The sequence below is a fragment of the Prinia subflava genome, chromosome 8, assembly GCF_021018805.1.
Source record: "Prinia subflava isolate CZ2003 ecotype Zambia chromosome 8, Cam_Psub_1.2, whole genome shotgun sequence".
NCBI classification, from domain to species: domain Eukaryota; kingdom Metazoa; phylum Chordata; class Aves; order Passeriformes; family Cisticolidae; genus Prinia; species Prinia subflava.
This window is the reverse complement of record NC_086254.1, coordinates 7,599,682-7,624,388: the sequence shown is the minus strand read 5'-3', so window position 1 is coordinate 7,624,388 and position 24,707 is coordinate 7,599,682. Positions and strand designations below refer to the sequence as shown.

The 24,707-nt window shown below is 60.1% G+C and overlaps 2 protein-coding genes across 5 annotated transcripts in view; one reads left to right on the top strand and one right to left on the bottom strand.

The window, feature by feature from the left end:
- The first annotated feature begins 1,885 nt into the window (after window positions 1–1,885).
- On the top strand, window positions 1,886–5,426 carry TIMM22 (translocase of inner mitochondrial membrane 22). The gene is made up of 4 exons (XM_063402721.1): window positions 1,886–2,160; window positions 2,506–2,702; window positions 3,720–3,792; window positions 4,834–5,426. Exons 1-4 carry the CDS (start codon window positions 1,935–1,937, stop codon window positions 4,908–4,910), a joined length of 573 nt encoding a protein of 190 aa, XP_063258791.1. The 5' UTR covers window positions 1,886–1,934; the 3' UTR covers window positions 4,911–5,426.
- A 1,125-nt stretch (window positions 5,427–6,551) lies between these two features.
- The window catches only part of ABR (ABR activator of RhoGEF and GTPase), a 37,538-nt gene continuing 19,382 nt past the window's right edge, over window positions 6,552–24,707 (bottom strand). For 3 of the 4 annotated variants that reach the window (XM_063402714.1, XM_063402715.1, XM_063402716.1), the window contains 18 exons: window positions 24,029–24,089; window positions 21,960–22,012; window positions 21,686–21,826; window positions 21,274–21,395; window positions 21,014–21,179; window positions 20,778–20,900; window positions 20,631–20,706; window positions 20,383–20,487; window positions 19,863–19,937; window positions 19,620–19,717; window positions 19,377–19,508; window positions 12,234–12,293; window positions 12,031–12,140; window positions 11,639–11,778; window positions 11,035–11,169; window positions 10,691–10,796; window positions 8,960–9,107; window positions 6,552–8,829 (listed from right to left, as the gene is read on the bottom strand). In XM_063402714.1, the coding sequence (XP_063258784.1) occupies window positions 8,740–8,829; window positions 8,960–9,107; window positions 10,691–10,796; window positions 11,035–11,169; window positions 11,639–11,778; window positions 12,031–12,140; window positions 12,234–12,293; window positions 19,377–19,508; window positions 19,620–19,717; window positions 19,863–19,937; window positions 20,383–20,487; window positions 20,631–20,706; window positions 20,778–20,900; window positions 21,014–21,179; window positions 21,274–21,395; window positions 21,686–21,826; window positions 21,960–22,012; window positions 24,029–24,089 (1,941 nt within the window). In that variant the 3' untranslated portion in view covers window positions 6,552–8,739. Of the gene's footprint in view, window positions 8,830–8,959; window positions 9,108–10,690; window positions 10,797–11,034; window positions 11,170–11,638; window positions 11,779–12,030; window positions 12,141–12,233; window positions 12,294–16,319; window positions 16,695–19,376; window positions 19,509–19,619; window positions 19,718–19,862; window positions 19,938–20,382; window positions 20,488–20,630; window positions 20,707–20,777; window positions 20,901–21,013; window positions 21,180–21,273; window positions 21,396–21,685; window positions 21,827–21,959; window positions 22,013–24,028; window positions 24,090–24,707 lie in introns of those variants that run through there. The other variant, XM_063402717.1, reaches the window with a different exon arrangement.

Genomic DNA, 24,707 nt, shown 5'->3' with positions numbered 1-24,707 from the left:
TAAATCGGTATTTGAACCTACCTGCACTAAGACATAAACAGGACAGAGAAAAAGGGACCAAAATAGGAGAGAAAATGTATTACTTTGGGGCCTCTAAAAAGTTGTGTTTCAGGATATCATACCAATTTCATACCAATGCATCATTTACTTAATTTTAAAAGTAATTTTCAATTATTGAAATACAATAATTCCATGCATCCTACTGAAACCAAGACAACTGTTTCTCATAGATTTTAAAACCTATGGGTAACTTCAAATAGAAAAATATCAAATAAGAAGAAAGGTATTTTCAAGGTACAGCTATTGTCACATGAAGATGAAAACTGGTTCTAGTCCACAAGAACAAGAAAGTAAAACAGGTGAAGAAAAAAGCAATACAAGCAAGGAACACACATTTTTTTTAATGCTCACTGCGCCCTGGTTACCAAAAGGAAAAGCAACATTTTTTAACCTTATCACCAAACAGAACAAACTCCCCAGAGCTAAGATTCGTGCATCATTTGACACGAGCCAAGTTCACATTTTATGAGGGAATACTGTGGGTATTTTCAGAGCCCTTTTGAGCTACACATGTCCTGAAGTAACACTGCTGCCTCACACCAGAAGAGACCGAGCTCTCCCCCGGGAGCACCCGGGGATGTCCCAGTGCAAGGGGACACCTTGGCCAGGCTCAGGCGCCTCAGGCTGTGCAGCCCCGCCGGAGCTGCGGGCACGACCCGCGGGGGCTGCGGGAGCCCGGCTGCCCTCGGCGCCCCGCGGGGGCTGCGGGAGCCCGGCTGCCCTCGGCGCCCCGCGGGGGCTGCGGGAGCCCGGCTGCCCTCGGCGCCCCGCGGGGGCTGCGGGAGCCCGGCTGCCCTCGGCGCCCCGCGGGGGCTGCGGGAGCCCGGCTGCCCTCGGCGCCCCGCGGGGGCTGCGGGAGCCCGGCTGCCCTCGGCGCCCCGCGGGGGCTGCGGGAGCCCGGCTGCCCTCGGCGCCCCGCGGGGGCTGCGGGAGCCCGGCTGCCCTCGGCGCCCCGCGGGGGCTGCGGGAGCCCGGCTGCCCTCGGCGCCCCGCGGGGGCTGCGGGAGCCCGGCTGCCCTCGGCGCCCCGCGGGGGCTGCGGGAGCCCGGCTGCCCTCGGCGCCCCGCGGGGGCTGCGGGAGCCCGGCTGCCCTCGGCGCCCCGCGGGGGCTGCGGGAGCCCGGCTGCCCTCGGCGCCCCGCGGGGGCTGCGGGAGCCCGGCTGCCCTCGGCGCCCCGCGGGGGCTGCGGGAGCCCGGCTGCCCTCGGCGCCCCGCGGGGGCTGCGGGAGCCCGGCTGCCCTCGGCGCCCCGGCTCGGCTCTGGCGGGACGGTGCGGGCACAGGCAGCGCCCGCCCGCCCCGTGCGGGACCTGTTGCCCTCAGACACCGGCGCGGGGCCGGAGCCAGCCGCGAGGACACGGCGGCGACACCGCGACACCTCACCCGCTCCCCGCACCTCAGTCAGGACACAGACACTGGGTCCCGCACTGCGGCACCTCAGCGCTCCCGCAGCTCGGGGATGCCCGGCGTGAGGCTGCCGGTTCTCCCCAGCCCTGACAGTCCCCCCGCGCTGCCCTCACCTCCCCGCGCTCACCTGCAGCCGCCGCCGCGCTCGGGGATGCTCCGCAGCCGGAGCCCTCACCTCACCTGCACCGGCCGCACCGGCCGCCAGGGGGATGCCATGCGGCACGCCGGGTAATGTAGTGCCCTGGTGCCCGGGACGGCCAATTCCCGCGGCGCGCCGCGGGACATGCCGGGAGTAGTAGTTCTCCCCACAGGTGTCGGCGCGGGGCAGACTGGGATGTGTAGTCAAAGCGCCGCTGTGCGGGGCTGGTTTCTCCCAGCTGGGGAACTACAATTCCCGTGCGCCCCCGCCGCGGCGGCTCGAGCGGGCCCGGACGCGGTGCCAAGCGGCCGTGGGTGTGCAAGGCCATCATGGCGGCCCCGCCGCCCTCAGCCCCGGGAGAGCCGGCGCCGCCGCCGCCGCCGCTGCAGTACAGCCTGCTGCTGCAGCACCTCGTGGGCGACAAGCGGCAGCCCCGCGTCTGGGACCCCTCCACCTTCGGCGGAATCCCCTGCCCGCCCAAGAGCGAGGAGCAGAAGATGGTGGAGCGGGTCATGGAGAGCTGCCCCTTCAAGGCGGCGCTGGCTTGCGTGGGAGGTGCGGCTGGAAGGACGGGGCAGGCAGATGTGGGGTGGTTCGGGGGTCCCTGTTGCTCGGGACAGGGGCGGATGGAGAAGAGGCTGCAGCCCTCGTGTATTGATTTTCCTCCTAAGCCTCCTCCAGTGCCTGTCACACGTTCCAGGGAGGGATCTCTGCCTTTCTTGGAGAGACACAGGTGCTCCTGGCACAGCACAGGTTGTCACAAGTGTCCTTAGCACCAAGGGATTCCTGCCCCTGTCACAGCGCAGCGCTCACAGACAGCGGGAGCAGAGGAACTGTGCCTGCAGGGAATGTGCTGCTCCAACCCAGCCGAGTTAATTTCATTCTGTTTCTCTTTCACAGGATTTGTTCTGGGAGGTGCGTTTGGTATCTTCACAGCCGGCATTGACACTAACGTGGGGTTTGATCCCAAGGATCCCTATCGCACACCCACGGCCAAAGAGGTGCTCAAGGACATGGGGCAGCGAGGCATCTCCTACGCCAAGAACTTCGCCATCGTGGGTGCCATGTTCTCCTGCACGGAGTGCGTGGTAGAATCTGTGAGTAAGAGCCTCTCAACCATTAAGAAATACTTTCTGGTACTCTTTAGAATCTTTTACTACATCCCATAGTTATGGGATGCACATACATTAAGTGCATATATCATCTTTGCAACAGGGCAGTGGACTAGGCTGCTTTGTTCTTTCTTGGCCAGCAAAGCTTTTCAGCTTTCAGATGCGTCTTCAGAGTTGCTGTTCTCTGACAGAATGAAAAACTCTTTTGCAATAGCAAACTGCTTTTCATTTTAAGTCCTGAATGCATTGGCAAGCACAGGCATTATTTTTTAAAACCCTAGCTACAAGTGCTTGTGTAAAATGTCAAACTGTGAGTTGCAACGTGGTAATTTGAGTGTTTAAAAATTCCGTATGCAGAGAGGGATCATTTGATGGAAGTTCTTGAGTAACAGGCCGGTTTTCATCTGGCCCTTACAGCCAGAAATTACGTTGTGCAGCTCAGTGGTAAATCTATCATCTGCTTTTTAAAATAGGAAAATTACCCTGTTATGAATTTGAGTCCTGCCTTCTAATTGAAAGGCATTTTACTTATTAACTCATCTAGAAGAAAAGTGTATTTGCTTGCACAATGGAGCAGAACAAAGAGATCTCTGCACTGGTGAAAATCCAGCGTGTCCTGGGTATGGAAATAGTTCATCTTTGTCAGCAGTGCTGTGACTCTCACCTGTGCCAAGGAGCAGCTGCATGGCCAGGCTCAGGGCTGCTCTCCTGTAGTTATTGCACTTTTAGACTCAGGGCTGTGTTCTGGGGGCTGTGCTGGCTCTCCTGAGGATCCTTCCCACAGCACTGCATTGCACCATGTGGATTTGTCTTACCTCTCCCAGTTACCTGCTCCTTCCTCCCTTCCCAGCCCTGCAAGTTTGGGAGTGCAGGGCCATCTGCTGAGAGCAGAGGGAAGAACATCCTCAGCTGAGAACGGGGATGGAAGGTGGTTTAATCTTGCTGTTGGCACAGATACTGGGTGTTTATTCCATATTTATTTGTTGACTCTGATTTCCACAGTATCGTGGGAAGTCAGACTGGAAGAACAGCGTTATCAGTGGCTGCATCACGGGAGGAGCCATCGGCTTCAGAGGTTGGTGGTGCCTGCTGGGAGCTGGTTCTGTGATAACTGATAAGATTGAATTTGGGTATGCAGCACACAATGTTCTTAGTGCAACACACACACTACAAACCTCTTTGTATGGGGTTGTGTGAGAGTGTGCTCTGGGCTGGCAGAACTGTCAGCTCCAAGAATAAGTGGATAAGGAAGGGTTGGTCAGAGAGGAAAATCAACAAAATTCACTTGAAAGAAAAATCAGGAGATGGTGGTGGCTGTCCACACTCTTCTGTGCTGTCGTGGAAGAGAGACAAAAATACATACAGAGCAACTCAGAAGCTCTTGTGTTAACTGAGCTCTACACATCTACCATTTCACTGTCTCTGCTGCTCTCCTTTGAAATTAGAACTAAAGAACTCTAATCTGTTCTTTTGTACCGTGTGTAGAATGCTTTTCTCCTTTCTCATATATCATTTCAAACAGACAATTCTGCTTACATGTGAACAAGAAGGAGCACTGGGGTTTGAGTCCAGCAGCACTAGTGGGGACTTTCCTTTACTGGTAACATCTGGGATAATACACAAGTAGTAGGAGAGAGCTGCTGTGCTCATCAGAAATATCAAACTTCTCTCACTCTCCTTAAGAAAAAAACCTGTCCTGTTTTATTGAGCATGAATAAAAAAAGAGCTCTTGAAAGTGCTTCTGATTGAGCTTGTTAAGTTGTGTCTGTCCTCGACCTAATCCTCTTAGAGCTGTCACAGCAGTGGCTGCTCTTCCTATCCCTCCATAGTCGCACCAAGCCACTTGCAGGGCTCAGATGAGAGCACAATAAAATCAGCAGTGGCCACAGGAGGGTTCTCTTCTGTCCCCTGGGTGAGCCTGAGGCAAATCCTGAGGCACCCAGACAGCGAATCCTGCTGGCCCCGAGGGGTTGTGCATCAGGCAGCAGCAGTGTCAGTGTCCCCTGGGAGGCCACTGCCACGTTCCTGCCACAGTGAGCTCTTTGAGCCAGCACATTGCTGGGAAGAAGAATATTTTTCCTGCTTTGTCTCATTGTTTCCCACCCTTGCCTTGCAGCTGGCTTGAAGGCCGGGGTGATCGGCTGCGGAGGATTCGCCGCTTTCTCCGCCGCGGTCGATTACTACCTCCGGTAGCAGCCGGGTCCCAGGGGAGCAACATTCCCCGTTCCAGTGCTGCTGCTGAGGGCCTGCATCACGGCACAACCATCAGGCTTACCTTTCCACTGCCCCTGGAGTCCTGGCCAGTGCGAGCGGGGCAGCGCTGGCCCCTTTCTGAGTGACTAACAGCAGCCTGGCTGCGAGCCCTGGCGAGCGGCTCCAGGCGGGAGCATGGGAGGATGGAGCCAGGCACGGAGCAGCATCTCCAGGACAGATCAGCTGACTGTCAGTTTCCAGGAAACACGCCTGGACTCTGAGCTCTTTCCATCCTTCGGGGCTGATTTTGATTAAGTCTGTTGCTAGCATCAAAAGAAGGCAGGAGGACAATCTTCGAAGAGAAATGCACCGATTTAGGTTACCACATATTTAAAGGTGCTGAAAGTGTTTTAACAGTCACCAGTTTGCAGCTTGCTACTCTGTTGGAGAGAGGTAAGATTCTGTGGAGAAATAACTTTGTTCCAGGCTTTTCTTAAAATACCATCTGAAGACAAACCACCATCTGTACAACTTGTCTTATTTCAAGTATAGAGATGAGCGCCAGATTTCCTTACTGTGGAAAGGGAAAAGCAGAAAGGAATCCTTAGCCTTAGAGCTGTGTGGTTACTGGCAGATGAACAAAACAGTTTAAGGGGAAAAAAAAAGGTTGTTGCTGAAGTAGAATTCTCTGAAGCCACTTGGCTAGCCTGATTTAACCTCACTGTGGGAGTACAATCTTGCTACTGCTTTAACTGCCCCAGGCTCATCCCATTTGTTCCAGCAGTTGGATAGTGAGACTTAGAAAGCAGAGCTGTGAGAATAAACCAATGTTTGGCAGATAACTGGGCACTCACTCAGCACACAGCCTGCTTCCCATCGTGTCCATGTGCCACCTCCAAGTGCCCCAGTGTTACACAGGGGGAACTGAACTGTTATTTCTGCCCAACACTGGTGCTGAAATCAAAACATCTGTTGGTTAGCTTAAGGAGCTGCTGCCTCTTTGATTGGTGTTATGTCTGCCCTCCTGCTCTTCTAACCAAGCTCTGTTCTCAGACCTCAGAGGGTCATTTTTAACCTTCATTGAGCCACTCCATAAAGGCAAACACTCCCTCTCATCTTTTTGAGGCAGTGGCATTTCAGATGCAGTGCACACAAGTAATAGGGGTTCTCCCACCCACTTCCCCTCCTTTACATCCCAGAACAGTCACAGCCCTTGCTGACCTGGAAGTGTGTTTTGGCTGATCCAGTGGTCAGTTTGGAGGCACACTGGCTCCCATTCCCACATGGAAAGAAGTGGGGAAACAGTACCATGTGATGTATCAGATGAGGTTTCCACATCTCCTGATGTCCCTTGCTGTGCCTGCTCAGTATCCTCAGGCCAGAAGCTGTGCAAGTCAGCTGAATTTTAAGCTTGAGTAAGTCTAGGCTGATTAAACAGGCTGGCTCCAGACAGTCCAGGTTTTTTTCCTCCAAAATGCAAGGATGTAGCCCAAACCATGAGAATTCTCTTCAAAGATTGCCTGGCACAATGCCTGTGCTTATACCACTGGCTTGAAGTGCAACTAGCAAGAATTCCATGACAGAAAGAAGGAGTTGTGATGCCAAGGTGATCAGTTAGTGCAAACAGCAACACCACAGGGCTTCTTTTGTGCAAATATCAGGGCTTTGCATTTTTATTTAAATTTTTTTTCTCCTCACGAGGTTTTACAGCCATTTAAAGTTTATAATCTACAGAAATTGAAACAGAACACAAACAAAAATATATCCTTAACAACTTTTGAAAGTCAAATATTAATTAACAGTTCTATTCTACCTGTAGCTGTAAGAGTCCACCCCCTCTTTTCCTTCCTGTAGGGACAAGCAAAAGCCAGTCACGGGGACAGCCACAGCCTGTTGTGCTGGGCTATGGGGACTGGGCCTCCAGCCACTGTTGTGGAGGGAGATTTGGCTGTACAGAGTCTCCATCTGGAATGACAGTGTCGTGGACAGAGACTTGGACACATGTAACAAATCAGACACACACAGGGATCCGTTGTGCAGTCAGATCTAAAGCTCGGCCTCCTTACTGGGTCCAGGGCCAAGACAGACGCCTGGTTATTTTCTGCAATGCTGTTTCCCTTCTGTTTAGCTGGTAGTCAAGAGGAGCAGGGTCTGGAGTGTGAGCCCTTTGGAGGGGGACTGGGACCTCCCCTCCTTGGTTGCTTTGCTGGTGCAGGGCTGGCAGGTGCTGCCTTCCCCAGGGAGGTGGCTGAGGACATACCTGGTGCATCGGTGGCTGGGCTCTACCTGGAACAGTCCGTAAGGTGGGAGGGTAAAGGCAACGCTGCTGTGAGGGACACGCTTGGTCACTTCTCATCCATCTCCATTTGGCACAGGAGAGCACAGGGCCAACGCAGTCGGGGGGTGGGGGGGATTTTCCCACAAGAACACGGATTCAGCTCACAGAGCTGAAGGTTTCGTGTCCCAACAGGTACCAACACCTACACGGGAGTGTGGGGGACGTCCCGGGAGCCGGGCACTTGGGCAGCCTGTCTTGCCTCGGGACATGATGTGACAACTCCAGCCATCAGCTTGGGAGGGGTCAAGAACTGGAGCCACTACAAACAGACCTGAGCTGGCTGGGCATGGCTAATCCAGCAGCAGCCACTTTGGGAGAAAGACACTTCTGCCTTCAGTCAGGAGAGCCATGAATGCTTTCCTCCTCCCATCCTTCTGTGCTGCGTCCCAGGCTGGGTGACCATCCAGCTGCTGCAGAGCACTTGCCTCTGGCAGCCGGGCTGCCACATGCCCAGTGCTGCAGGGAAGGCCAAGGAGGGGAAAATCTCCTTGTCCCCATGGCCATGGGAGGAATCCTGGTGCCCCAGCAGGCTGTGCCATGGGGTGCATGCAGTGCTCGTGGCACTGCTGGGCTGTGAGTGCCTGGCTATGGCAGAGATAGAACTGTACAGCAGGTACCCTGTTCCCCACCAAATTTCCAAATTGGGGAAATTTGGGACCACATCAATGCCAGAGTAGACGTGGAGTCAGCCCATGGTGCAGAAAGCAAACCTGCCTGGCTGGCCATCCCTTCAGCCAGGATCAAGACCAGCACAGCACCTCTGGCTCCAGCCTTGTGTGAGGGGTTACCCCATAACGCTGCTCAGAGGTGAAATCCAGCGAGGGCAGGAACCGCCACGCCACACACACACACACACAAAGCACAGGGCTGGGGCTGCAGAGGAGACTGGCCTGAAAACACCCAGAAGAGCCGTGGCAGGGAGGAAGCAGCACCCTGCTCCTCTGCTGGCAGGTTTGCTGGGGCCAGAGCAGGATCCAGGCACGGGGTCCAACGTTTGCGCAGGCAGCGAAGCCAAAGCAGAGCTGGTCGTCACCGTCACCGGGGAGGGAGGCCCGCGAGCTCCCGGCCTCGGAGCGAGCTGGTGCTGCACATGCAGGCGTGGGCAGGGAGCTGGGCAGCAAACAGGCACTCGTGGGGCACTGCAGGCTTCGGGCAAGGGGTGCCTGGTAGGAGTGAGTGGGCAGAAAGGAGTCCAGGAGAAAACTTGCCAAGGGGGAAGCCTGTGTCCACGGCCCTTGTCAGTCACTACCTCTTTCCGTTGAGCAAATATACATAAAAACAATCCTTGAACACAAGAAGGGACATAAGACACGACTACTTTACAGAGAGGCCTTGGCACCTGGTGGGACCAGGCCACTGGAACGTGATTGTACAGGAGCTGCAGGCAGCACCGTCCTGGGTCTGGGCTGGTCTCCCCTGGGGGCTGTGATCCAGTCCGTGTCCCCCAGCAGGGAGCTGGAGTGTTTGCAGCTGGCACCTTCTGCCTGCAGGCTACACATCCGTGGAGAAGTAAAGTGTGTTGCGTTTGAGCTCGGTGAAGGAGATGGGAGGATGCTGCAGGTAGTAGAGAAGGACCTGGACCTGTAGAAGGTAAATGCGGGGTGTTACTACAGAAAGGGGAAGAGCTCCCACCTCCAGTTCATCCCATCCAGCAAAAAGTAACACATCTGCCCAGACAGGCAGGTGAACCCCTCCAGTACCCAGCTCTTACCTGGGCCATCACATCGTGGGACCAGATGTCAGAGGCCAAGGTGAGGTGCACCTTGCTCTCCCCCTCTGAGGGTCTCAGCAGTGTTGGCCCAAAGACCGTGGCCAGATTGTGGAGAGACATTTTGTTGATAGGCTCCTTTTCAGCCACCCTGCGGGGTACAGGGAGAGAGGCAGTGTCAGCCCCTAACAATGTTCAGCACTGGGGAGCCGTGGGGTGATGTGGAGGCTGAGGGCTGCTCTCCCTTCTCCCGGCAGCAGTGGGGCACCTCCAGCTTTTCCACTGCCCTCTGCAGCCCTCAGAAAAGCCAGGTGCAGGGCAGGGAGCTCTGCCCCCTTCACGGCCTCCGCCGGAGCCGCCGGGCCTGGCCGGGAGCCCCGGGTGTGATGTGGCAGCAACCAAGGCCTCACTCCTGCACTGTGGGGCCTCCACCCTTCCCGAGCCCGCAGGGCACGGGGAGACTGCACCAGCCCCTGCCCCCTGCACCCACTCCCCTCGAGGCTCCCTGCCCCAACAACCCTGTGGGAGCCCTGCCAGCATCGAGGGAAGCAGGACCACAACATTGCCATGTTAGGAGGCAGCTGTGCTCCCCGGCACAGGCTGCTCGCTTGAGCCCAGGCCAGGGGAGCAGATGTGGGAACTGGCTGTGCCCGGTTCTCAGGATGGAAATGGATTTTTCCTTCTCCATCCCCCAGCATCAATCACTTTTTCTGTTCGGTTCTAGCCAAACCAGAGGAACAAAAAAAAAAAAAAAACCTGCATGATTCAAGTAACATGAGCCCCAGTCCCAAGCTCTGGCCAGGCTCTGTGTTCTGCTCTGTTGCCCTTCTACAGCCCTGTGCCTTCCGTGGGTTTTTGGCCCCCAGAGAGCCCCAATCCCTGAGTCCCCAGGTTTGGATGCACCTCATCTGAGCCAAGACAAAGCCTGTCAAATCACACACTGCTGCACTCACCCTGGGACAGGTGACTTGAGGTGTCGCCTGCAGTTCTGGGACATTTCCATGACCTGACTATCCTTGGGTTATTGGCCACCCGCTGCTGACAGGTGACAGGGATTGCTGCACCTTGTTTTGCAAGGGCTACTCCTGGACTGGTGGGAAGGGACACAGAGCTGTTTTCCTGCTAAGGGGGACACTGCAGAGCTCCCAACTGATTCCTGTGCTGAGGCCAGCTGCTCCCTGCAGAGCTCATCCAACCAGCTGCACACCGGCTGCAGCAGCCAAGTGTTCCATGTTTCCAGAGGCCGTGTGCTCCCTGCAGAGCTGACCTGGATCACTGGCCAGGCACAGCCCAGGCCCTGCTGGAACCATGGCTGGTGGTCCTGGGACCAGGAGGGGCAGAACAGCTCCAGTATACTCCCAGCATCCTAAAGGGCCCAAGGAGAGAAGATGTGGAAAGCCAACACTGAGATCAGAGAAGGGTCTGAACAAGCTGCAGCCTGGGGAATATGCCAGAGCCCAGAGAGATGGGGCAGGTGGGACACACCTCGAGCTGCACCCTCTTGGAAGGGCTGGGAAAGGACCACTCCATGCCTGCCCCAAGCTGCTGTTCCTGGCCCTGCTCTGCACCAGCACAGCACCATCTGCCTCCAGTCTGGGATCAGCCTGCAGCTGTGCAGGCACCACAGGAATCAAACAGCAGCTCTGACTATTCATGTCCCATCCCCATGGCAAAGCAGTGAGACAGACCTGTCCTGCACCTCCCACCCACCCCAGGCAGCCCCTGGGCCAGTACCTTTTCAAGTGCTCCAGCAGGAAGAGGAAGGTGATGAGGTTGGGGTCAGGCAGCGAGCGGAGAAGGTGCATCATGCAGTTCTCCTTGGCAGCAGGATCCGAGAGGGCTGCAGGCAAACAGGGACAGGGCTCAGGACAGGGTCTGGTGCAGCAGCAGGACCCACCACAGCCAGATTCCTCCAAGCAGCCAGTGTGAGCACTGGGGAGCAGCACCCTGAGCTGGCCTGGAGCCAGCAAAAACACCCAGGAACAAGTGGGCCAAGCTGGGAAGGACCCTTGGGACCCAGAGCACAAACAGAGCCACATTTGTGCATCAACAACCCCCTCCCATCCCCGAGCCCTTACCGATCCCCTCCATGAAGGCGGGGTAGAGTCTGTCAGTGAGGAGGGGCTCGGGCAGCTCACGGAAGTACAGCTTCAGTGTGCCAGCGATGGCATTGATGTCCATGTCACTCAGCATCACCAGGATGTCCTTGTTATCTGTCCAGAGAGCACCCACATGTCATGCCTCCTGCTCTCCTTCCCCTCCAGGTCTCCACCCTCTGTGTCATTCCAGCTATCCAGACAGGCTGCCAGCTGGAGAGCAGGGACAGCACTGCTGGGTTCACAGCCCCATTAGCCAGGCTGAGGCTGGGAAAAGCCGAGTGGTTCCCGCCTGGCTGGGCAACAGGACACACAATTTGCAAATCCATTTGCAACGTTTCCCTGACTCAGTGTCTCCCAGGAGCCAGCCAGGAGTGGTGGCAGCTCAGAGGCATCGAGGTGCAAACAGGGCTGGGATCTCTGGGTGTTTTTTGTCCCTCCTCACCCCCAGCCCCTTCCTGTGCAGAGTGGCACATCTGGCACGTGTGCAGTGCAATAACCAAACCCTGGGCTTGCAGCGGGCTGGGGGGATCTCCGTGCCTAGGAACCCTCCCACTGGAACACCGAGCTCCCCCAGGACACTCACTCGCATCAAAGACAGCTTTCAGTGCCTGAATGTCAGTGGCAACTCCAGAGATCCTGTAGATGCCGACCTCCTCGATGCCCCTCTTCTCCACCTCCTCGATGCACTGGCGCACGATGTAAGGCACCTTGGAGCGCTCGCGCCTGGCTCGGGAAGCGGAGCCGTCAGCAAAGATTCCCAGGGGAGCCCCTGGCAGCCAGCCCAGCCCTGCAAACCCCAGGGCAGGGGCAGGGTGGGCATGCAGGAGGGAAGGATGGGAATGGCAAAGGGAGAGGGAAAGTCCCCAGCAGAGAGCAAAGGCCAAGCTGCCCAGTGCTGGTGGGAGCAAGGGGACACAGGGCAACCCCACACCCATGGGGAGCAGAGCACATCAGCCCCCACAGCCCTGCATTTACTTTGTCACCACACTGATTTTGACCCCGAAGACACCAGTCTGCTTTTTGGACGGGGTCCTCTTCAGGCTCATGTCCCTGCTTGTGAACTTCATGGAGAATTCCACCTTGATCTGTGGGAGACAGGGGGTGAGTCCTGGCTGGCCCGAAGGCAAGAAGGGGCTGCATTCCCAGCGAGGGGCTGTGGGTCCCCTGGCCCCACTCACCCCGTTCATCTCAATCACATCCATGTGCCAGTTTTTCGTCTGCACGGCCTGTGGGTCCAGCTGTGGGGAGAGATGGTCTGTGAGTTCTGTGGGGACACAGCCTCGTGCCAGCCCTGCTGTCATCCCAACCTGGTGGCCCCCAAAGCCCCTGATCTGCAGATGGTGTAGGGCACAGGACAGGCTTTTCCTGGGAAACATGCTGCCCGGGACTGGAGGATGGAGAGGTTCCCCTTTGGGGTCTGGGGTCCCTCTGGCTGTGCCCTGAAGCCAGGTGGGCTCAGCTCCCCTATCCTGCCCTCCCCTCAGAGCCCCTGCAAGGCAGTGCTTTAACCCACACCCGAGAAGCAAGAAACTTCCAAGAAATTAGGACTATTTCTGGCGGCAGATTGATGAAACAGAACTAGGGCAGCGTTTTCCATGCAGAAAAACAACATCTCCCCATAGCCAAGGCTATTTATAACCCCTGGGAATGACAGGCTCTGCTATTTCTGGCTTTGGGGCTAGCGGGGGACTCGGTGACGCTGCCCCGGCGCCGGGTGCGGTGAGAGGTGCTGGCATTCCCAAGGCCCTGGCACGTGCCGTGGTGGTTCCGGGCCCCAGGGCTGGGTGCAGTTGCCTTTTGGGGCTTTTTGGTCCCCAGCTGGTGGTATCGATCCAGCCCCATCGATCCCTGTAATGCACGGGGCGGGCAGCCCGGCACTAATGTCCCCTTGGGGAAGGGGATGGGATATGGGAGCTGGTGGGGGCTCCCAGGGCTGGGGACACGCAGCTGCCAGGCCACACTCGCGCCGGGCACGTGGGGTCACTCTGCAAGGACACGGGAGCTTCCTGCAGCTGCTGGGTCAGGAGATGCTCCAGGCAAGTGTAATGATATCCAGAGCTGCTGCTCCAGACACCGAGCTGCTGTTCCCCTGCCCATAAAGTCACTGCATGTCATGACAGGGGGGCACTGCGGGGTCCCCCATGTCCCTTCTTGCACACCAAGACCCCACAGTCCCAAGGACAGGCTCGAGCTGCCCTGGCTCTTGGCACAGACCCAGCACGGTGGCATTGCCACATGCCCAGCCCTGTGTCACAGTGAGCCCGAGCAGCTTCTCAGCCACAGGAAAACTGTGGTCTCCAGCAAGGCAGAAATGCTGGTGTCTCCGTTGGCCCAGGAATGGCTCCTGACACGGAGCCCTCCCAGCCCAGCGGGTGCCACGCCGCTTCCTCTGTGCCAGCCCTGCGGCTGCTGGAGAGCAGCAGGAGGAGAAGGAAGGCTGCAGCTGCCCTGGGCTCCCATGGGACCCTCCAGCAGCTCTGGACACTGGGATCATGAGACTGCAGCCAGACCACAGCCAGCCCCAGTCCTGCTGCTCCAGCTCCTCCGTGCTCCCCCCCAGCGCTGCATCCCCCGCGGTGCTGCCATGCAGCCACCACAGCCAATGTCACTGTCCCAGGGACTTTCACCCCTTTCCCCACACATCCCTGTCCCACTCATGGCAGTGAAGCCCCCTTAATCCCCCAGCCAGGTCAGGAGCCTCCCTGCTCTGCAATGCAATTTTAACTGCAGACACCAAACATGCCTTCCCCTTCCCCATCCCTCGGGTCCCTCTGGCTCCGATGGCCCTGGCAGCTCACATCTGGAAGGGCTTTAGCAGAGCTCTCAAGAAAGCTTTAATAAAAGCCAGGTTGGCTGCTGCCAGTGCTGCAGACCTTATCCTGAGCACGTCACTCCCCTGCAGCCCCTTCCCCCTGCATGGGCAGAATCATCCCACAGCAGCCAGCAGGGCCCAAATCTGGGCTAGTTCTGCTGGCACCGTGGGCCTGAGCCCCCGTGCAGCTAGGGCAGGTCCCTGTGCACCGCTGGGGCACTGCCTGTGGCCTGGCCCTGGTGCTCTCTGACCCTCCTGGCCAGCACCCCGTGCAGCAGCAGCAGCACACGACGCTGCCACTCCCCAGGGTAAGCAAAGCTGCGTCCAACGCTTCATCTCAGGCGTGGGAGGATGGACAGGAGCATCCACCCACAGAGCCAGAGCAGCTCCTGCCCACACAGCGCTGGCAAACACCCCATCCCAGCTCACACCACCACCTCCTCCTCCTCTGAAGGGAGCTGCCTTGCTCCAGCAGGATGCAGGGACATCCCAGGTCAACGGGAAACTCCAGCATTGTGCAGGATGAGATGTCAGCTCCTCTTTGGAAGATCACATGGCTTCAAACATCACACTGTGTCAGGGAAAATATCTCAGCCAGGTCACCAGCACATCTCCAGGCTGCTCCCTCCTGCATCTCAGGGACTCTCAGCCATGGTGGTATCCATGCCCAGGTCAGCATCCACTGTGGTGCTGCTCTCATCCACGGTGAGGTGACACACCCTCTGTTTGTTGCCACAGGGATGTGCCATGATCCTGGTTTCCCAAATTATCCGAAGCTGTTTGCTTGTAGGACAAGGCCCCAGGTTGTGGAGGAACAGGCAATGAACATCCTGGCAGTTCTGCAGCACTTTGTGTGTTCTGGGGAGGTCCTGCTGGCGCTTGTCTTGTCCATGGGACAAATCCAGACTTGAGGTGATGAGGCCACATCCTGGAATTTTGTCCTCAAGACACGTCCAGGTCATGGTACTGTGACAGACCCAGGCAGGGTTGGGTGCCCAGAGCTCCAAGATGAGGAGCTGGTAGGGCTCCAAATCCTCGTGGTGGCTCCCCAGGGCCCCAAACACTGGGATGCTGTGGTGGGGCAGGAACTGTCAAGCTGGGCATGTCCCTCCCTCACATCTCAGGCCCATGAGATCACCCAAGCATCAGCCTTGGGTGAAGCAATTGGGAGCAAACCAGTGACTCAGGCTGCGAGGTCATCTCTGCCAGGGCCCTGGGGAGTGGGATCCCAGAGGAACTGCTACAGCCAGCGTGGCTTCCCATCAGCATGGCACCCACAGATTCCCCAGCCTGGCCTCCCATGGCTGCCCTGGCAAGCAGATCCCTCACCAGAGCTCCATGCCAGCAGCTCCCTCCCCAGGGGACAGACAGGCCTGAGCCCCCCGGTGCCATGGGGCAGAGCAGCCCCCACAACCAGCAAATGCTGCCAGCGGCAAAGCAGAGCCCCCCAAAAAAGCAGTAATTCACAGCCCTGACTGAGAGTGACCCGAGCAGCAGCAGCAGCACCCACAACCCACCAGGACCCTGTGCAGACCTGTCGGGGCCACATCCTGCCCTGCAGCCCCAGGGCTCCTGGGCAGCAGCCAGCAGGGAAGCCAGCAGCCACAACGGGCACGGGAAATGAAACCCCTTCATGTTTTGACCCAGCAACAGCCGCCGGGCAGCCTCCCCAGCGAGCCCTTGCTGCCCCTTAATCCCCTGAGCGGAGCAGCACAGAATGAGGTTAATGCCACTGCGTCACACACGGCCCCGCCGCCGCCAAACCGAGCCCCCACGGGCCCAGGCAGCCCCTGCCCGCGGCCACAGCTCAGCCCCGAGCCAGCAGCTCCCTGGGCAGGGCGACTGCACCGAGGGGAAAACCCCAGAGTCCCCCGTGGGGCTTTTGGGACAGGCTGCAAGGGTGCTGTCCCCCTCCTCTGTCGCCTCTGTCGCCTGTCCCTGCACTGTGTTCCCAGGGCAGCACTGGCTGATGTGGCTGCGACACAGCTGTGAGCTGGGAAAGCCTGGATCGACCCGGCTTGCAAGAGGGGGGGACGCAGGCACTGGGTGCTGTGGCACCCCAGGAACCCAGCCCCAGCCAGCCCAGAAGCATCACTGCCTCCTGGGCAAGCTCCAGGGCTGGGCAGGGGGTTCCCTGCCCTGCCTCTGCAGGACCCCCCGATGCAAACAGCTCAGCCTCCCGGAGCCTGCCAGCACACAGAGAGGGAGGGAAGGAGGAAAACAAACACCTCACAGGCTGCCAACTGCATCCGAGAGCTCCCAAAACACCCAAACAGCTTCCCTGCCCCTGCACAGAGCTCACAGCACTCCCTCTCCAAACAAACAACACAGCCCCCACATCAGCACCCCCCACCCCACAAAACCAGCCGCCAAAACAGCACGGTCACCACGCAGAGCCGAGCCCAAAGGAGCCACCCCGGAGCCCTGCAGCCACCCCCCGCGCCCAGAGCACCTTCTGCCGGAGCAGCTTGCTGCGCACCCTGCCCCAGAGCCGGGCTCCCGTGTTCGGGGCTCGCTTCCCCTCGGGCTCCTCCACGCCGCGCTGGGGCCGCTGCTCGCCCCCGGGGCCGGGGCTGCCCTCCGGCTGCACCAACACCTCCGTCATCGCGGCGACAGCTTCGGCTCCGGCCAGGCGACACCGGGGCGGCCGGGAGCGCGCCCGCGGCTGGGTCAGCAGAGCTCCCGCATCCCTCCCTGCCGGCGGGGAGAGCTCAGCGGGGGCCGGCCCGGGGAGCCCTGCCGGGGCGGCGGGGCGGCGAGCGGGCACGGCTCATCCTCAGGGTGTGAGCCCGGCTGGCGAGGCAGCCCCAAAAACCTCCCTCCCCCTGCGAGGAAGTGACTCAAAGGCAGTCCCGTCCCCCCCTTCCCGCCCCTCGCCCGGCGGCCCCCACGCGTTTAACTCTCGCCCTGCCGCCCGCCGCCGCTCGGGAGCGCTGGGGGGGCTGCCCGCCGCCGTTATCCGCCGTTATCCGCTGTTATCCCTCTGCCGTTATCCCTCTGCCGTTATCCCCCTCCGTTATCCCTCTCCGTTATCCCTCTCCGTTATCCCCCTCCGTTATCCCTCTCCGTTATCCGCCCCGCAGCGCCAGCGGCAGCCGCGGCCCCCGAGGCACCGCCGGCGGCGGCTGCAGCACTCCCGGCTCCGCGCAGGAGCCAGCCTGGCTCTGCTCTCTCAGCAAGCGGCACGGGGAGGAGGCTTTTGGGATCTCTTGTCGCGCCTAGGGACAGCTGGGTACCCCCAGGTCCCCTCTGTGTACCCTGGCCCTTGTCAGCCCCAGTGCCAGGGGGTGATGGGGGCAGGGAAGCCCTGGAAGGGTCCCTGTGTGCTGCCTCTGGCAGGCAGGGACATGGTGAGGTGCAGGCTTGGGGGGACTTGCATTGCCCCCCAGCCCATCCCTCAGCAGCCCCTGGAGTCCATACAGGTCACTGTGGCTCCCTGCAGGTGTGGGGTGCCCCAGCATCCCAAATCTCCCCTGCCAGAGCCTCTCCCAGCCTAGTGAAGGGGACAGACGGACAGGCAGCTATTCCCTGAGGGTACAGCAGGCACCGTGACAACACAGGCTCTGTGGCTCTGCTTCCACAGCCACATCTCCCCGTGCATCAACTGGGCTGAGGAGGGGGGTCCTGAGACCCCCCTGGTGCACCCACTGCCTGTCCCCTGCAGGGCATGGGGGCCACATCCAGACTCTGTCCTCTGCAATGTGGGCACAAGCACTCACAGCCTGCTTTGCCCACCACAACATCCATCTGCCACCCTGGCACAGCACCACACACCCCTGCCAGCACCCAGCAGACACAGCCCAGCTGCTGGGAGCAACTGGGACAGCTCAGAGCAGGGCTGAGCCTGGCAGTGCAGGGGACACGAGACCCTCATGGGGACACAAGCCAAACAGGGCAGCCCTACCCCGACCACAGCATATTCCAGCCTTAGAAAACGGGGTTAACAACAACAAAACAGGGTTAATGCCAACCAGGAGTCACACCTTCCCACTGAGCAGCCAGTGCTGCTATGTGGAACCAGCAGCAGCTCCTGATGAACCCAGGGACCAGCCAGGGTGAAGAACATCCAGGGCAGCATCTCTGTCTGAGAATCTCAGGGACAAGGCAAGGGGGCAGCTCTGGGGCTTGACTACAGCCCACAGCCCCAGGAGCAGCATTGCCCTTCCTGCTCACTGCTGTCCTGCCCCGTCACCCGGCCCACACCTGGGGCAGAGGCTGAGCTGTGGCTCTGGGTGACAGCAGGACAGCCCCAACCCTGACACTCCCATCCATCCAGATCCTCCTTGGGATGGATAAGCAGCCCCAGGGCTTTCTCTCTTTCCCTTTCTTCCCCCACAACTTTAGCACAGCGGGTACGAGCTGTGCTGTCCCTGTCCCGACCCCCGCATCTCCCAGCATGACTCATGTTTGTTGATCCAGGCTATTTCCGAGAGCGCAGCTGGACTGATCCCCGCGGGACACCGAGCCCCTTCCCTGCCCTGGCCTTCCCACTTGGCCCAGTGCCACCCCCACAGCAGTTTCCTGGGGGAGAGGGCAACAGACGGGTGATTTCAGGTATGAACAAGCCACTGGTGAAGCTGAGCCCCCATCTCCCACCCTGTGCCCCCTCCAGAGCTGTTTCCCCACAGCATCCCCTTCCCAGCAGCATTTCCATGCTGCTCTCTGCTCCCCTGGGAGCTGCCCTCAGTTGCTTTCCCACGGAGCAGGCAGCCTTGAGGGGCCTTTGAAGCAGCCCTGGGTCGAGGGCTGTGTCCCAGGCGTGCCCCTGTCCCCAGCACAGCCAGGAAGGCAGCCAGCCTGGGCTGCCCACCAGGAAAACACAGGGACAGCCCCAGCCTGGACTGTTCCCCCTGCCCTGGGCTTCCCTGCAGCCTGGCCAAGGGGGCTGCAGGGGGATGTGAGGTCTGGGGGTTGCCTGTTCCCCGCTCCATCCTCCCGGTCCTGCTCACCTGGGAGCATCTCAGGGCAGCCCAGGCTGCCTGCTCCGTCCTCCCTGCCTGACAGCCTCCAATCAGAGGCGGCCCAGCCGTTGCCCTGGAAACCCCCGTTACCATAACAGCAGCTGATGGAGGCACGGGGAAGGCAGATGGTGGCAGAGGGGACACAGGAGGGACAGGGGGCTGCACATGCAGAGCCCTCCCTAGGGCAGCTGCCAACCCCTCCCTGCAGCCCCCCAGGGTACAGCACGGAGAGCAGCAGAATGGGAACACTTCCAGCCCAGCTGGGGCTGGATGCACTTCTGCAGGGAAGGTCTGGCTTTGCCACCTCCACAAAGGCCCCTCTCACTTTGTCCCACCTTCTCCTGCAGCCACTGTGCCCCAGCACCATCACCCCCATGCCTGATGCCCACGCACCTCACTGCCTTCAACCCCACAATTGCTGTACCCCGCTCCCAAAAGCAGAGCTGCCCACCCCAGGCATCACTCCAGGACAACCCTCCCAGCCCAGGTGCCAGGCCCTAATGAGTCCTCCTTCAGGTGAGAGGATGCCCAAAAGCCCCAGTGCATACCTGGATCTGCCCCTTGCCCATGATCTTGTCCACAATTTCGTTGTTGTCCTTGTTGAGTTTGGTCTTGTCATAGCACTTCTCGTAGCAGAGGATGCGCAGGGATTGGGAGCCCTCCAGCTCAATCTCAAACTCCTGGGGTGTGGAGGGAGAATGGCTCAACCTCAGCCCCCAGAGTGGCTCCAAAACTGGGGTTGAAGGGAAATGGGGAGCACAGACCCCTCCCTGCATCCCACCCTCTCTCACCTCATTCCACTGCGGCTCTGTGGTGTCCCGGAACACCCTGGTCTTGGCTTTGCTGACAAAGTAGCCAAAGGAGTCCACCTCCAGTGTGCAGTAGAGGTCTGGGGGAGCAGATATTGCTCAGCACCCCAGCAACACCCTCACCATCTCCCAGGGGACCACTGTGGGCAGAGCAGGGCCTCGTGCTGGACCCCAACTCTTCCGAGCCCACCGGCCCCTCCAAGCAGGGTGGGCACCCACACTTACTGGCTGACTGCTTGAAGCCCTTGGCAGAGTGGACGATGACGTGCAGGAACCCATAAAGCCCTGGGGACTCGTCATCTGTGCCAGGAGAGCAGAGGCTGTGTCAGGGCCCAGGGCTGGCCATCCCCAAGGCAGCCTTTGCCACAGCAAGCACCGTGCCTGCAGGGACACCCAAATGCCCCCAAGCCCCTGGAGGGACATCCCTAAATTCTGTATCCCCCCCTGACAGACATCCCGAGCTCTCCTGCTGCTGGACAGCCCTGGGGGAGGTTCCCAGTGGGGCTGGCTGGTCTCACCCTGGGCACACTGGTCCTGCCCAGCCCATGGCAGGGACTGGAGGGAGCCCAAACAGCAGCGCCGTGCTGCAGCCGGGACTGCGCTGCCTGGGAGCCCGACGCTGCTCCAGCAGTGCCACCTGGTGGGAAGCTGTCCCCTGCACAGCAGAGTCCCTGCTCCAGCCCAAGGACCTCACAGCTCCTGCGCAGCATCACCCCGAGCAAAGCATCAGCCAGCCGTCACTCACCGTCCTTGTTGCTGGTGACGGGGATGTTGTGGACGGTGCGGAGCTTGAAGCACGATCCTGTGAGCACCTGCAGCTCCACTGAGCTCAGGACAAAGGCCTGGAGGTCTGGGAGAGGACAGAAGCTTCAGAGGGACACAGCCAGTGCTGGTCATAGAGACTGGAGAGCACCAGGCTGGGATCCTATGGGACTTCCCTGTGGGTTTGGGGGGACAGGAGCCCCAAGAGGGTCTCGGCAGCCCCAGACTTACCCTTTTTCTGCAGTCTCTGGATGGCCTCCCTCCACTCGGACCGCTCATAGTCGGAGGAGAGCAGGAAGAGGTAGCTCTGTAAGAGAGGGAGATGTGGCAGGCTGTGTGCAGGCAGCGCTGAGCCCAGCCCCAGCCCGCCCTCCTCACCTTCCCATTGCGGTTGTGGATGCGGAAGGGAATGGCAGGTGAGTTGAGGAGCAGCCAGAACTCGTTCTCAAACATCTTCTTCTTGAGGCGCTCGATGGCGCGGCTCTGCCCCTTGTTGGCTTTCTGCAGACGGGGAGCAGAGAGGACCTCTCAGAGGTGCCCCTGGCCCCCAAGTCCTATCCCTGATCCAGAGCAAGGCACCCACCCCAAGAGCAAGTCCCACAGCCTTCTCTCACCTCCTTCTGCACCTCGCTCTTGATGGCAGAGATCTTCATCTTCATGTCCTCCAGCTCGTGGTCGGGGATGACGTGGACCTGCGGGCAGTGCTCCGACTCCTCCGGCGACGGGAACACCAGGTCGGCCAGGGGCACGTACCACTTGCAGTCGTACTGCTGGTGCTTCCTGCAGCCAGGGCATGGGTGCTGAGTGATGCCTGAGCCCTTCCCTGGCACATCCCCAGCCCACTGAGGGACAGGGGGTGGTGACACATCCTTACCCCACTGCTGTCTTCTTCAGCTTGGCACAGAGCAGCACGTCGGTGAAGAGGAAGACGTGCCGCAGCTTCCGCGAGCCCTCTGACAGCTCCACCAGGAAGCCATCCTTGACAAGCTGCCGGGTCTGCGGGGCAGAGGGGCTGCCATGAGAGCAGGCAGGGAGCAAAGGCCAACAATCCATGGGGAAAGGCTGACAATCCTGTCCCTCTCTGTGGCTCAGCCACCAGGAGCATGGGAAGGTCCATGTCCTCTATGGTCCAGCAAGCAGCAAGGACCAGGTAAAGCCCAAATCTTGTACCTAAGACTGTACTGGAGGAACCCCTCCAACTCCTACCCAGGCACTAAGGAGCTCTTCACCAGCCAGGGGCTGGCAGAGGTCCCAGCCCTCACCCTGTGCCCACCCCACAGGCCCACCTCGCCCTTGGGGGTGGTGACCGCTGTCCTCCGGGGGTCGATGTCCTCATTGATGCTGGAGAGGAAGTTCTGGGAGATGCGGAGGGCGTCCTGGAGCAGCGGGTAGTCAGGGTGGTCAGCTGGGGTGTGCTTGAGGAGGTCCTGGAAGGAGACAGACACAGGTTAGCAGCTCAGAAGCACCCAGCCTGGAGACCCCTCATCAGCACTCCCCACAGCTGCAGATCCCCAGGAGCAGAGCCCACCACCCTCCCCGTGGGACTGGTGTCACACTCACGTGCAGGACGAGGGTGCTCCGTGTCACCCGGTCAATGGGTTTATACAGCAGCGCTGAGGGGAGAGAGAAAGTGTCAGCAGCCATCTGTGGCTGGAGCCCTGCCCCTGTCCCACCTGTCACAGAGAGCACAGGGACAAGGAGGGGAGCCCAGATGCCCAGAGAGCCCCCCTGGTCTGCACAGAGCCCTGGGCAAGCATCTGGAATTTGTCCTGCAGAGAGCTGGACAGTCATGGCAGTGCCAGGAGCAGTGGGGAGCCACCACTGCCACAGCCCCGTGTCCTGCTGTGCTGGGGGCACAAGGAACCACAGCTAGGCCATGGAGGATGTCCCACCACGCCTGTGGCAGCACAGGGCTGGGACAGCCCTCTGGAGGGCAGGGCTCCCCGGGAGGGCTGCACCCACACTGGCAGCGCGGTGGCCGCGGAGCGGAAGCGCCGCTCGTCACCCTCAGCAGCTTTTTCAGTTTCCCTTTTGGCTCAGCCTGTCCCTCACCGGGCTCTGCCACCCCGTGGGACACCCTGTACCCACCTCCCTGCACCAGCCCAGCCAGCCCTGGGTGCAAAGGGGGCCCAGGCTGCTCCAGCAGCAGCAAAACCCCACGTACAGAGAGCAGCGGGTCCAAGGCTTCAGCCCAACACCACTGCCCCTTGTCCCTGCCCCATGTCCCTGCCCCATGTCCCTGCCCCATGTCCCTGCCCCATGTCCCTGCCCCATGTCCCTGCAGCCCCCCATGAGTGCACGTGAGGCCCCACCCAGGGCAGGGGCAGAGCTGCCTCACCCACGGGGTACAGACAACCCCTTTCTCCTGCCACACACCCTCAGCCTCAGAGGCTCTTCAGAGGCACCTTTCAGTGGAAGCAGACAGGCCCTTCTCCTCCTCCCCACTCCTTAGGGCAGGCAAAGGCACAGAGCCACTCACATTCATGTCTCCCCAGGCTGCTTCCAGCCAGGCTGATGCCTCTGGGTTTTCCCTTCACTTTGGAGCACTTCCCCAAACTGCCAGGGCCCCAGAGCAGCCAGGTTTTGGGCCAGAGGAGGGAAAGGTGCCACCTCCTCCCCCTGGGCTGAGTCATGGGGAGTTCCCATCCCAGAGAGTGCTGCCTCATAGCACCCAGTCCTGGGGGTCTCTGCTCAGGAGGTGACGATGCCAGGCTGAACCTTAACCAGAGGCTGCACCCCACAACTCCATGCCAGAGGGTAAAACAAGAACCCTGCTCTGGGATAAAGGTGCCAGGCAGGGTGTCCCCCCTTTTCCACATCCTAGACCCACAGGAATGATGGACCCTCCTGCTGCCACCACTACAGGCATACAAAAAGCTCCGGGGAGCCCCAGGAGGGGTTGTCCCAGCACAGGAGAGGAGCAATGGGCTCCTTGTACCCACAGTCCTGCCAGCCTGGGACCCACGGGCAGCAGCAGGCAGGGATGCCCGGTGCCTCTCCTCCCAGCCACAGAGAGATGCACATTCCAGCCCCGCGATGCTGGGGGGCAAATGGGGACCCCTCCCCATCACCACCCACATGGCAGAGGGGGTCCCCCAGCCCTGGATCCCCCTCCCCACTGCGGCTCCTTCTGTCCCATCACCGGCAGGAGACCCTGCCCGGCGGGGCCGCGTGGCCGCGGGTGCCGGAGCCAAGATGATTCAATCGAGCCTGGAACAAAGACGCTCCCAACTTCAGCCCGCAGAGCGCGACGCAGCCTCCACCCCCCGGCACAGACCCCACGGCATCACTCCCTGCCGGCACCCCAAACCGGAGCCGCCCCCCGGCCTCACCGTAGGTGCAGTTACAGCAGAGCCGGACAATGACGAGGATTTCCATGGCAGCCCCGTCTCCACGCAGCCATCGCCGCCGCTCAGCCCGGCTGCGGCACAGCCCCGGTCCCTCCGCACGGCTCCCGGCACAGCCGCGGGCGGGGAGGGGCGGCGGGCAGGGGCTGGGGGGCTGCCGCACGCCCCCCGCATCCTAAAGAGCCGCGACCCTCCCTCCCCGCCGGCTTCAGGTGCGCACAAAGGGCTCGGCAATTCACCCACACACAAAAAGCTGCGTCCCCCTCCCCGCGCCCGCCGTACCCTCCATGGTGACGGACGTGTGGCTCTCCTTCGAGTCCTTGGGGCCCTTCACCTTCAGCTCCTAGGGAGGGAAAGGCCCATCAGCGCAGCCCGTGGGGGGCTGGGCTGGGGGAAGGTCATGGCTCAAGGTCATGGGGTCCCCCCCACCCTTCCTGGACCCTGATATCTCCCCCTGGCCCCAGCCTGGCCGTGCTGGAGGCCACACACGGGTGCTGGGGGAAGGAGTGTGGGATCCTGCCCGGCTGGGAGCAGCTCTGGCTGTGCCCAGCAGCTGGGACACGGTGGTGACGAGCCACCAAGCTGAACAAGACAAGGGGGTCCAGGTTGTAGCCATGGAGGTCCCCATTTCTGTAGGGGATCTGGGCATGGAGATGCAGGCAGCAGGAGATGAGGCACAGGTGCCCCACACTGGATGGGGTGGTGACTGCACAGGCTGAGCCCAACCTGAGCTTGCACAAGGTGGGGACGACCTCCTGCAATGACCAGAAGACCACGGCCCTCCAGCACAGCCCTCAGTGGCCCAGCCCTTGGGGACAGTCCCTGTGAGTCCCCAGGGCAGGGAGAGCATCTCCAGAGGGCAGACATGGTCAGCTCAGCCACAGGACAGAGTTCTCTGCCCTGTGCAGGGCACACAGCCTGGGCACAGCCCTGTCCTCCTGGCACAGCCCCATCCCAGCTT